The sequence below is a fragment of the Jaculus jaculus genome, chromosome X (genome assembly GCF_020740685.1).
Source record: "Jaculus jaculus isolate mJacJac1 chromosome X, mJacJac1.mat.Y.cur, whole genome shotgun sequence".
NCBI classification, from domain to species: Eukaryota; Metazoa; Chordata; class Mammalia; order Rodentia; family Dipodidae; genus Jaculus; species Jaculus jaculus.
Window position 1 is genome coordinate 113,133,567 of NC_059125.1, and position 13,271 is coordinate 113,146,837.

A 13,271-nucleotide genomic window follows, 5' to 3' on the forward strand; every position below is an offset into this window, starting at 1 on the left:
GAGAGCCCTTTGATGGCATTATCCCAAATCATAATAAAATTTGTGATTTTTGTGTTAACATATGCTATCTGCTGTATGATGTGTGTAAGTTGGTCTCTGTGATTCACAAACCTTATCTACTTTTCCTAATAAGCATATTAGTGCATTTAACAGTCCTTCAAACTTATAGTCAAATAGCAGAGAAAAATAAAATATGCATTGAAAAAAAGTGTCTCTTTGGAGGCCCTCAGTCCTCAGAGTTAAACATGACCATTAGAGTCTGAATTCAAACATGTGTGTGAGTAGACACACATGTCCCATGTGTGTGCATGTGGAAACCAAAGAACATTAGCTTGGAATTTAATTTTGGTAATCATATGCTGGTTCCTTTAATTTGTTTTAGAAAGTTGATGTTATCATGGTAGACTTATTGTAGGTAAATTTTATGATGTTTATACAGTTAAATGTGGGAAACGATCTGTGTCTATACTAGTGTTTTTTATTGCTTTAATTTTTTAATTTTTTTATTAATTAGTTTTGTATTCAGCAAATACAGTCAGTTTGGTACCATTATTAGGCTCATCCATGACCTACCCCCTCCCCTTAGCCCCTCCATGTTGAGGTATATGGGTCATGCATTGTGGAGTTAGCCCTCAGTTATGGGTAGGATAAATGTCTCTGCATATCATGACCCAACATGTGGCTCTGACATTCTTTCCGCCCCCTCTTCCGCAAAATTTCCCTGAGCCATGTTGGGTTCATTTTGGATCTGCTTCAGTAATGAGGTGTTGGGGGCCTCTGGGTCTCTGGCTGTCTGATTTGGTGGGAGTTGATTTTTCTCTGTGTTGATCTCCTTCACCCTTGTGCTGGTTCCCAGTTCACCAGGAAAACAGCACCCTTGCTTGTTTCACCAGTTTTTCTTAGTTTCAGCTGGGGCCCTTTTGAGGTATGATGGGGTGGCTCTCTCCTTAGGATCTACATCTATCTGAAAAAGAGAAGCAGATTCTCCAATGGAGAGTAAGTTAGCTACTAGTGTTTCTTGATGGTGTCACTACTAACATTTGTTGCAGGATAATTCTCAATGGTAGAAGAAGACTGAGCTGTCTGTAGGATATTAGTATCATACCTGGCCATACTCATTACATGCTAGAAGTGTCTCCTTTTTAAAGTTATGACAACCAGAAATGGCCTTAGACACTACTGAATGTCTTCAGGAATGGCAATTGAGTAAAATTACTCCCGTTTGTGAATCACTGAGGAATATCATTTGAGAATGTACCATTTTCTTATATATTTGAACTTTACTATTTAAATGTCTTTTGTGTGTTTACTATAGCAATATTTTTGTCTTAATTTTCTGACCTCAGCAAATTGCTCCAGAAACTCATCGTGAAATGGAAGTAGCCCTAAATGAGAAGATCTGTCTGCAGGTGGGGTCCCAGTGTAGTGCGAATGAAAGTGAGAAGCCAAGTATCTTGGTGGAAAAGTGCATCTTACCCCCTGAAGGTAACAATCTAAAATTTAATCTCTTAGTGTTTAGAAAGTATCCAAGTGCTCCATTTGCTTATGTTTATTGTTTATAAATCCATTTAATGCTCATATCTTGCTGAGTCTCATAAGGGTCAAACACTTTACTAGGTGCTGATAAGCCCGAGGGTGTCTCTGCTTCTAGGAGCTCACAGACAACTTGAATAACAATGCCAAGTAGTTATTGTATAATTTGAAAAGAACACACACACACACACACACACACACACATATGTGCGCATGCACAGATCTCCCCTCAATTGAATATAATAAGCATGTATTAAGTGAGTAAGGCATGTGTTATTACTCTGACCTGTTTCATGAGGAGGAAGGAAATGGAGTGACTTGCCCTGGAACTTGAGAGTTTAGACCTTGTACTTTAAAGAAAACCATAGTACTGGGCTGGAGAGGTGGGTTAGCAGTTAAGGCGCAGTGGCTGGAGGCCCCTGGTGCACCCATTTTCTCTATTTGTTCTCTGTATCTCTCTCTCTGCTTGCACATGAATAAATAAAAAATATTAAATTAAAAAATAATAATACTATTTACTTATTTAGAAAGTCATAGTTCTATCTTGCTCATGATATATGGAAATAAGTTTGGTATATACAATGTATTGGGGAAATATGTTAAAGATAAGCATGCCTCTGTACATGACTGGTCCAAGGAAAAGCTATGGAATAATGAGGATGATCATTGCCCTCAATATTACTTCACCCATGGTCATTTTGGCTCTTATATACAGGGAAGAATATATACTGATTAAAAGTAAGGCTTCTAGACACTAACAACCTAAGTTTAAATCCCAGCTCTGACAGCTACAAATTGTATGACCTTGGGGGAAATTATTTATTCCTCTGTGCCTCAGTTTCCTCATCTGTAAGACAGGGATGATGGTACCTACCTCCTGATTGTTGAGAGAATTGCATTGTCAGTATATATGATGTTTTTATATTTTTTTGTTTGTTTTGTTTTTCGAGGTAGGGTCTCACTCTGGCTCAGGCTGACCTGGAATTCACTATGTAGTCTCAGGGTGGCCTCGAACTCACGGCAATCCTCCTACCTCTGCCTCCCGAATGCTGGGATTAAAGGCGTGCACCAACATGCCCGGCTTAGTATATATGATGTTTTAAATATTGCATACATGGTATTTGTTAATATCATTCTGTCCCTTGGTTAGACACGCTAAGCCCCATCTCCTGCCTTCAAACCCTAGCACTGCACAGCTTGTTCTCCAAGACACTCTTTTTTTAAAACCTGTTTTGCATTATTCAAACGCATAGAGAGTAACCGGGCATGGTGGCACATGCCTCTATTTCCAGCACTCAGAAGGCAGAGGTAGGAGGATCACTGTGAGTTAGAGAAAAACCTGAAACTTTAGAGTGAGTTCCAGGTCAGCCTGGGGTAAGTGAGACCATGCGTTGAAAACAAAACAAACAAAACCAAAACCAACCAACCAACCAACAAACAACAATAACAACAACAACAAAGAACCAGAGAGGAATGAGGAACAGGCAGGTCACAATAGAGAAACATAAATGGCCCTTCAGTAACCTCCTCTTGCCGCCTCTTGGGCAAGAGCTCTGCATTTCTTCCTTCTCTTAAGATCTGAGCTTCCCTATTTTGGTAAACCTTCTCATGTCTTTAGGTATGAGTTCTGTCTTCTTTCCTTCTCTTAAGATCTGTCTATAATCTAATAAAACCTGTATACTTAAAAAATGGCCAATAAATATTTTAAAATGTGTCTAGCATCCATATACATCAGAGAAATGTAAATCCAAACCACTTTGAAATACCATCTCACTCCAGTCAGGATGATTCATCCAGAAAAAAAGACAACAAATGTGGGTGAGGGCATGGGGAAAGAGGAACCCTAATTTACTGCTGGTGGGAGTGCAAACTAGTTCAGTCACCATGGACATCAGTATGGAGGTGTCTCAAAAAATTAGAAACAAAATTGCCATATGACTCAGCTATACCAAACCTGGGCATATACCTTAAAGACTGTACTCTACTTCTGAGATAATTGCTCAGCCAAGTTTATTGCTGCTGTGTTCACAACAGCTAGAAAATGGAATTGGCCTAGATGCCCACCCATGGAGGAATAGATAATGAAAATGTGATACATATACACAGTGGAATTTTACTCAGTAATAAAGAAAGCAAAATTCTGTAAATTTCAAGAAAATAAATGGATCTGGAAAGAATTATATTAAAGGGGGTTGACCAAAACTCAGAAAGCCCAAAACTTGCCAAGCTGTTGGCTTGTTTTCAAGCAGGAGCCTAAACTCGTGCCTGTATATTCTAGGTGATCCTGATTCTGCTGTGACTGACCTTCAATGCATTTGGTACAACCTGAGCTACATGATGTGTTCCTGGCTCCCTGGACGGAATACAAGTCCTGACACAAATTATACTCTTTACTATTGGTGAGTATTGCTGTATTTACAGTAGATTAACTGGAGCAATGATTATGGTTGTGTTGGGAGCTCTTGGATTCAACCTCATTAGAAAAAAAAAAGTCTTAGCCAGGCGTGGTGGCATACATCTTTAATCCCAGCTCTCAGGAAGCAGAGGTAGAAGGATTGCCGTGAGTTCAAGGCCACCCTGAGACCAAATAGGGAATTCTAGGTCAGCCTGAGCTAGAGTGAGACCCTACCTCGAAAACAAAACAAACAAACAAAAAAATAGTCTTTAAAAATATTTTATTTTATTTTTTGTTTATTTGAGAGAGAAAGAGGCAAAGAGAGAGAAGGGAAAGAGAGAGAGAGAGAATGGGTATACCAGGGACTTTAGCCACTGTGAACAAACTCCAGATGTATGTACTACCTTGTGCATCGGGCTTTACCTGGGTACTGGGGCATCTAACCTGAGTCCTTTGAATTTTCTGGCAAGCACCTTAAATGCCAAGCCATCTCTCCAGCCCAAGAGTAGTCTTTTATAATGTATGGTGGTAGAGCTGAAACATGGTGTCTTGCATGTGCTATGCAATCACACTACTGAATTATATTGTCAGCTCCAGCCTACTCTTTTTCTACAAAGGCAAGATGATGGGCAATTCATTATGCAACTTATTACATAGCATGCCAATTAAAAAAATCAATATAGGGCTGGGGAGATGACTTAGCAATTAACGTGCTTTCCTGCAAAACCTAAGGACCCATGTTTAACTCTCCAGATCCCATGTAAGCCAGATGCACAAGGTGATGCAAGCACACAAGGTCACACATGTGCCCAAGGTGGCACAGGCATCTAGAGTTTGATTATAGTAGCCAGAAGCCCTGGTGAACCAATTCCAATTCTCTCTCTCTCTCTCTCTCTCTCTCTCTCTCTCTCTCTCTCACACACACACACACACACACACACACACACACACACACACACACAAGGCCAGTCTGTTGGGGGCTGGGAGAGATTGCTTAGTGGTTATAAGGTGCTTGCTTGCAAAGCCAAAGGATCCTGGTTCAGTTCTCCAGGACCCACGTAAACCAGATGCACAAGGGGGCACAAGCGTCTGGAGTTCATTTGCAGTGGCTGGAGGCCCTGGTGACCCATTCTCTCTTTCTTTCTCTCTCTCTCTCTCTCTCTGCCACTTTCTCTCTCTCAAATAAATAAATAAAATATTGTATTAGTCAGGGTTCTCTAGAGGAACAGAACCAATAGAACTAACTGTATTAAAAGGGAATTTGTTGGATTAGTTTACAACAGTCCAACAACTGCAGGTTATATGCCTGAGAGTCAAGGAACCTCAGTCCACGAGGCTGGATGCCTCAGCAGTCCCAACCCAGCAATGAAGGCCTGGAGGTGTCCTGGAGAGATGCTGCTCTTCAGTCCACTCCACGCTGGTCTTTGGTCCACCCTGGAAAGCAGCAAAACAGCAAAGCAACAAGCAACAAGCAGCACTGGCAGTCAGGTGGGAGGGGAGGAGAATACTTTTCTTCCCAGAGCTTTTGATAAGGCCTCCCTGGGAGAGGGGCCAGCCACTCTGGGGGAACGGCTCACCTCCTTTAGTTAATCCTTCCTGGAAGCAACCTCAGAGACCAATTTATGAGGAGTGTCTGTGGATTCCTAAACAGATCAAGTTGACACAAACTTAACCATCACAAGTTTTATATTTTACATATATATGTATGTATGTATGTATGTATGTATGTATGTATGTATGTATGTATGTATGTATATATATATATATATATATATATATATATATATATATATATATATATATATATTTAAAGGCCAGTCTGTTGGGCTTGCCTCAAAAATTTATATAAAAAACAAAAATTTCCTGCCCCCATAAAAAAATGAGCGGTTTAATTCAGTAGCATCTACTTTAAGTATCTACTTAAGATTTTGTATCTTTTGTTTTCGAGGTAGGGTCTCATTAGCCCAAGATGACATGAATTCACTGTGTAATCTCAGGGTGGCCCTGAACTCACAGAGATCCTCCTACCTATGCCTCCTGAATGCTGGGATTAAAGGCGTGGGCCAACATGCCCAGCGATTTTATATTTTAAAATATAGACCTACATGGTATTGCAAAAGGTATATAGGAAGAACATCCTCCACTTCTCACTTCTCTCCCATTAGGGAATTCTAATGTGTTACTACTGGGGAATTAAACCCAGGCCATCAGGCTTTGCAAGCAATCACTTTAACTGCCATCTCTCCAGCCCTTGCTTTGCTTTTGAGGCAGGATCTCACTGTAGTCCAGGCTGACTTGGAACTTACTCCAGGCTAGCCTAGAACTCAGGATTAGCCACCTTCTTTAGTCTGCCAAATGCTGAGATTATAGACATGAGCCATCATACCCAGATTAGTTTTTGATCATTCTTTTTTCTTTTTGTAATTCCTTCAGAATAAATTCCCTAAAATAATAAGCCACAGAACAAGGAATAAAGGGCCAGGTTAATTCAGATTCAATTCAATTCAATAAACACTTACTTAGCACACATCATGGGTAAGGCATTGAGTATGTAGCAGAGAAGGAGGCTGTCTCTTTGTTCCTAAAGTTTAAAGTATAGAGGAGAGGTAGATGCCAATGCTCTAAAACAAAAATGACAAAATAGTGTGGAGTATGCTGAATCCTGCTGTGGAAGTATAGGAAAGCCTTTAAGAGAAGTTAGGGTAGAATCATGGGACTGTGGCAGAGGAGGCTGGAAGTCTTTGAAGAGGGGACAAACAGCACCAATATGAAGTTTCTCAGAGGTTGGTCTCTAGTGGAGAATGTTACAAGGAGCTTTTTTTATTTTATTTTTGGTGTTAGATTGGTCAGGACTTCAGTATCTAGTTCAGATTGGCCACAAGCTCATGCATTTTCTGCCTCTACTTCTGGAGTGATTGGAATGCTAGGATTACAGGTATGTGTCTCCACCTCCATTTCAAAGTGGTAAATTTATTTGGACTTTTTGTTTGAGACAGAGCCCAATATATCTCAGATAGGACTTAAACTTGCTATGTACACAAAGCTGGTCTCAAGCTCCTGCTCTTTCTGCCTCTACCTTTCAAGTTCTGGGCTTACAACTATGTCCTACCATGCTGGCTGAATTTACAGGCTTACCTACTCTTTCTAAAGGGTCTGAAAGCCTCATGAGTGCATTGGGTATTTTTTAATTGACACAAAGGCTTTTAACATATTTATGGGATATTTATATATATATATATATATATACATACATATACATATACATACATATATATGTATATGTATGTATATATATATACACACACACACATACACATACACACACACGTCATGTGCAGTGATCAAATAGGGTAATTTCCATGTTCATGAACCTCAAGTGTTGTCATTTCTATGTGGAGAAACCCTTCACTCCCGATTTTGAAGTATACAGCTAGTGGTCACAGGCTCTAGTGTGATTTAGAGCTACTTCCCACCACCTGACTGTTTTTGCTACCCATTATACACCCTGTCACCATCTCATTCTCCTCTATGATATGGGGGTGGTGAGGTATTATGACCACTGTATGGAAAGGGGATAACTTAGCTCAGAAATTTTCTTTCCATATGACTTCATCCTCCTCAATAGTGTTCAATAAAAGTGTTCTGAGACAAAAGGGGTAGAGAGCTATGTCTAGAACTTCTAAAGTTATAGGGATGAATAACCACAACCTTGCACCCTACAGAGCCAGGCTGGGAATGTGACTCAGTGATAGAGCACTTACTTTGCATGCATGAGACCCAGGTTCCATTCCCAGTACTACCAAAGGTTAAAAAAAAATAAAGATAATCCTGGAGTGTCCATTTCATGCAAAATATTTGTACACTATTAAAACACTCATGTCAAGACCATGAAATAGAACACAACTTCCCTCCACATTTTCTTTTCATTTAAATTTATTTTTAAGTGATACATAAAAGCATAAGAATTATACATATTTATGGGACACAATGTGATTTTATTTTTGTTTTTTTGTTTGTTTTATGGGGTAGGGTCTCGCTCTAGCCCAGGCTGACCTGGAATTCACTATTTAGTTTCAGGGTAGCCTCACACTCTTGGCGATCCTCCTACCTCTGCTCCCAAGTGCTAGGATTAAAGGTGTGCACCACCATGCCCAGCTGTGATTTTCAATATATACATACATATATATTTCAGTGTGTAATGTTGAAGTGAGGCTCCTCAAACCGCCTCCTAAAGCCATATGACGTTTGGAATGAAAACCTGCCAGGTAGCATGCAGTCACTGTCCTCCCCAGCGGTGAGGAGGGTCTGCCTGATATGGCAGGGAAGCCAGGTGTTGTGGACTGAGATTGTATGACTTTTTTTTTTAATTAATTAATTAATTTATTTATTTATTTGAGAGTGACAGACACAGAGAGAAAGACAGATAGAGGGAGAGAGAGAGAATGGGCGCGCCAGGGCTTCCAGCCTCTGCAAACGAACTCCAGACGCGTGCGCCCCCTTGTGCATCTGGCTAACGTGGGACCTGGGGAATCGAGCCTCGAACCGGGGTCCTTAGGCTTCACAGGCAAGCGCTTAACCACTAAGCCATCTCTCCAGCCCTGTATGACTCTTTCTAGAGGTTTGTTTTTCCCTACCCAACAAGGTAAAAAAGAAAATCTAATTTGAAGTTTTATAGTTTCACTTGCCCATTTTTTGATTCCTGGTGTCTCTCCTTTTCTTGTTTCCTGTTTTGTTGTTGTGACATTTTCCATACATGAAGATATAATTTGATCATAATCCCCTCCTAATACCTTTTTGTTTCCCCCTTTGCCTATCCCCCTTTACTGAACAACCTCTTTCCAACAAGACCCTCTTCTGTGTTGAGAACTGGATTTTTGCCCTCTTTCACCATCCATGTTGAAATGTTCATGAGCTCATTTTTGTGGCAGTCTTGTGGAGGTAGTGATAGATTCAGCTATGAGATCATAAGGTAATGGTTACTTTGTGTCCAGAAGATAGTGCTCAGACTTGAAACCTGTTGTGGTTCCCTGGTGGCTTTATGGTAAAGTCCAAACTCTTGGACATGACAAAGCGTTTATGACTTGGTGCCTGTCATCCTCTCCAGCTTCCATATCATCTCCCTCTGCCCACTCCTGCTTCTCTTGCAGTCAGCTATCCAGCCTACATTGAATTTGTTTCAGCTCTTCAAACCAACTCTTCAAATGACAGAATAGTGGGATGCAAATAGAATATTCACACAGAATAATGGAAACATTCTGCTTCCTCTCACAGCACATGTCTTTCCCTTTCATCGAATGCCTCTTATTTGTCCTCAGCTCAGTTCAGACACCATTTCCTCTCCAGAAAACCTTCCCGGACCTTTCAAGTCTGGATACATAGCCTGTAGTGGTGCCTGACCGCACCTTGTACTTTTGCATGTCATAGTGCTCAACACATTGTGTTGTCATTTCCTGTTTACTTACTGGTAGTTCTCCTCTGAGAACGTGGGCTGTGTCTTGTTCCCCTCAGTGCCTGACACATGGTAGGTATTCTGTAAATCAGTTGTGAAATGTCTGGTAGGATCCAAAGCTAGAGAACACTCAGGGTTGGAGTGAGGACTTAGGAAATACAAATGATGCAGGAACACTAAAGTTCAGGAATTGAAAGAAAGAAAGGAAAAAAGAAAGAAGGAAGGAAGGAGAGAGAAGGAACAAGAAGGAAGGAAGGAAAGAAGGAAGAACGAAAGAGAGAGGGAGGATTGAGTCTATTTTCTAAATCTTGGTAGCACTGTGGCAAACAGAACTAAGCCTTAGGAGTCATCTGATTGTTGATGCTGCAGTGAAGTCCAGAGAGAGCTGTTACCACATGCTTTGAAGATGTCTTAGGAATGGGTAGCATCCCTGAGTTTATTATGTTATCAATGCCAGAGTCATTTGGACAAAACCACAGTGAAATCTTTTGGAGAAATATTTATATTGGGGCAAATAAAAGAAGAAAAGAAATTTTATCATTCCATGACTGGCTATGCAGGAAGGTAACCCAGCTACTAGGATTGGGGTGGTAAAGGATGGCTTAGTCTTTGAGAATCTAATAAGACAAAATAGCATAAACCAAATCTCAGTGCAAATCACACTAAGAATATCCCATTGGGATGAATGACTAAAAAAAAAAAAAATGGAATGCCTAATTTGAAAAGTACTCTTCTAGGGTGATGTGCACTCTTGTTGCAGTTGAAAGCAGATTGACTTCCAGCCCTCAGATGATACCTTTTGGTAGGGCACACACTGGGTAGCAATTAGAGGTGGCTCAAGAAATGTTCTGGAGAGTTGCAGTTTATAGGCACTCAAGGAGAACAGATAACAAAGATCCTATTTCTTGTCATTTATATTTCCAGACTGAGTCTTTGGCAAAGGATCCTCCCATAGCATACATAATGTTTACTAGTGCTTCTTGACACAGGAGCTGCTGGCACATATGGCTGTGTACATTAATGAAGTTTAAACTTTAGTGGTTCCGATTCATCAATCAGCTTGAGTGGTCATGTATGAAACATTTCTGTAGTCTCACAGATTTCTGGCATACTGTGCTAGTATAGATTTTGTGTCTTCTCTCCTCATACCTTACAACTTGTTCCTTTTGGAATCACTCTGCTTTGGTTCAGATCCGTACTCTCATCCTTAATGAACAATGAGATTTGGGGCAAGGCCCTCTCTCTGAGCCTCAGTTTCATAATCTATAAAATGAAGATAGTGATTAAAGCACCGACTGCATAAGATTGTTTTGAGGGCTGTTATTACATGAAAAGTGCTTGGAGCTGTGGCTACCTGCCAATCTGAGCAGAGTAAGCACTCAGTTGGCGACGGCTGTAGATACTGGTGTTTGTTATTTATCCCTTCTCCCTTGCAGATATAGTCAGCATGTGGCACTGTCTTCTTCCCCATCACATGGAATTGGCTCCAGTCCCATACCTCCTCTTCTCCTGCTGTTCTCTAGACAGATCCTCCCCAGTGATAGCCACAGGCAAGGGAGTCAGGGCATGGCGCTTCTTACCAAGCACCCAGAATGGCTTAGGTGCTGGTGTAAATTACTTCACACAAATGACTACAAATTTCTCCCCTAATATCCAGCCAGAACATGAGGAATCATTTTTTTTTTTTTTTTTTGGTTTTTCGAGGTAGGGTCTCACTCTGGTCCAGGCTGACCTGGAATTCACTCTGTCATCTCAGGGTGGCCTTGAACTCATGGCAATCCTCCTACCTCTGCCTCCCGAGTGCTGGGATTAAAGGTGTGCGCCACCACGCCTGGCTGAATCATTTTTTTTATTATTCAAAAATCATTGTCTCAGCATGGATAGCCTGGCATTAAAAAGACCCTGAGCTGTACAGCCATAGACTCGCCAGACCAATGAATTTGAGAGATTTTCTTCCATATTACTCATCTTCAGAGTTAGGAAAACTGTCTTTAATTTGCCCATTTCCTCCTTGTGTTTTTGTGGAAGAATCCAGTGTGAGGATTTTAATAGAAATCGCCTGTTAGCATTGATTATCATCACATATTTCACAAGAAGTTCAAAAAGTTTGTTCAAAGACAATATTTGCCTTTTATTATCATTTCTAAATTATAACAAAATTGTTTTAAAATTTCACATTTGTAGTCCATGAGTGTCTATGAGATACCGTGGGTACAAAAAGATGGATTTAAAAGGTTGCACATTAGAGGAGTTTTGTTATTATTTTTAAAATCTATTTTTATATGTAGTTTCATTTTGTTATGTAAGAAAAGTATCATTTGATACTTTAGTTTCTGTCTGTGGGTGGAAAACATTCCAGGGCTGTCTGATCCAAAAACTAGTCATGACTTAATTTTGCTTTCAAAAACCACAGAGATTTGCAACTAGGAGGAAAAGGTTTTGAACTATCTCTTAGATGGGCATGTGTCTGTGATACCAGCACTTGGGTGGTGGGGGCACGAGGATCAGGAGTGCAAAGGTCATCCCTAGCTACACAGTGAGCTCAAGGCCAGGCTAGGTTACGTGGGGCCCTGGTCCAAAAAAAAATTAAAATAAAATAAAAATTAACTATCTCATGAAGGACAGCAACCTTTTTCTATATTAAAATGCTTATTTACACCATGTTTATAGATATGCATTAAAACAAATTCTCGTGCAGAATTTCTGTCACAGTGTTGATTACTGGGCTCAGGAAAAAAAAAATCCAAGTAAGGTTCTCTGGAAGGTATGAGGATTCCACGTTTTGAATTACTGCAGATGTTTTTGAGGTTACAGGTCAAGGGCTTGGGAATCTCTACTTTTTGATCATTTCTTAAAAATTATCATCCTTTTCTGCAAAAACTTTGCACAACTCCCATTGTGACTAATGATGTAAGACTTGATTCTGTTTGTGCCAGTTCCCAAAACACAAAGTTCTCTGATAGCTAATGCAAAAAAAAAAAAAAAGAATGTAATGTAAAAACAGTAAATCCCTTCTGCCTGTATTGGGCTAGGTACAGTGGGAAAGCCATGTGTAGAGATGAAGTGGGACTTAGAACACAAGCAGTACTTCTTTTATATGTGAGGAAAATGCTCAATCACTGAGCTACATCCCCAGCCTACCAGCAATACTTATGGAAGTCATTGAAAGCCATATGGTGGCATGGGCATTTAGGAAGCCATTATCTACTAGAATGTTCATGTGGCAATAATAAAAGGGTATTAATAACAAAGGTCGAGGATGATAAACATGCATCCTGAAAGAATGAGGTCAATGGGAATGTCACAGAATGATGGGACTCCAAGAAGCTTTGCAAACAGAATTTGGTGATAGAATATAGAGAAGGGAGCAAAATAAAAGGTGATTTTAGGCTGGGCGTGGTAGCGCAGGCCTTTAATCCCAGCACTCGGAAGGTAGAGGTAAGGAGAATTGCTATGAGTTCAAGGCCACTCTGAGACTACATAGTGAATTCCAGGTCAGCCTGGAGTAGAATGAGACCCTACCTTGAAAAAAAAAAACAGCAAAAGGCGATTGGGCGGGGGGGGCTGGGGAGATTGCTTAGTGGCTAAGGCGCTTGCCTGCAAAGCCTAATGACCTGAGTTTGATTTACAAGTATCCATGTCAAGCCACATGCACAAAGTGGTGCATGCATCTAGAATTTGTTTGCAGCAGCTAAAGGCCCTGGTGCACCCCATTTCTCTCTCTCTCTCTGCTGGGTGTTGTGACTCATACCTTTAATCCCAGTACACAGAATGCGGAGGTAGGAGGATTACTGTGAGTTTGAGGCCAGCCTGAGACTATCCAGTGAATTCCAGGTCAGCTGGGCTAGAGCAAGACCCTACCTAAAAATGAAAAGGGATCTCACCATATTTGAG

General features: G+C 40.6%; 1 protein-coding gene across 2 annotated transcripts in view; it reads left to right on the top strand.

The window, feature by feature from the left end:
• Il13ra1 (interleukin 13 receptor subunit alpha 1) overlaps positions 1 to 13,271 on the top strand; it is a 74,009-nt gene that overhangs the window by 22,281 nt on the left and 38,457 nt on the right. For both annotated transcript variants that reach the window (XM_045140788.1, XM_045140787.1), the window contains exons 3-4: positions 1,347 to 1,485; positions 3,812 to 3,932. In XM_045140788.1, coding sequence (XP_044996723.1) covers positions 1,347 to 1,485; positions 3,812 to 3,932 — 260 coding nt within the window. The remainder of the gene's footprint in view (positions 1 to 1,346; positions 1,486 to 3,811; positions 3,933 to 13,271) is intronic.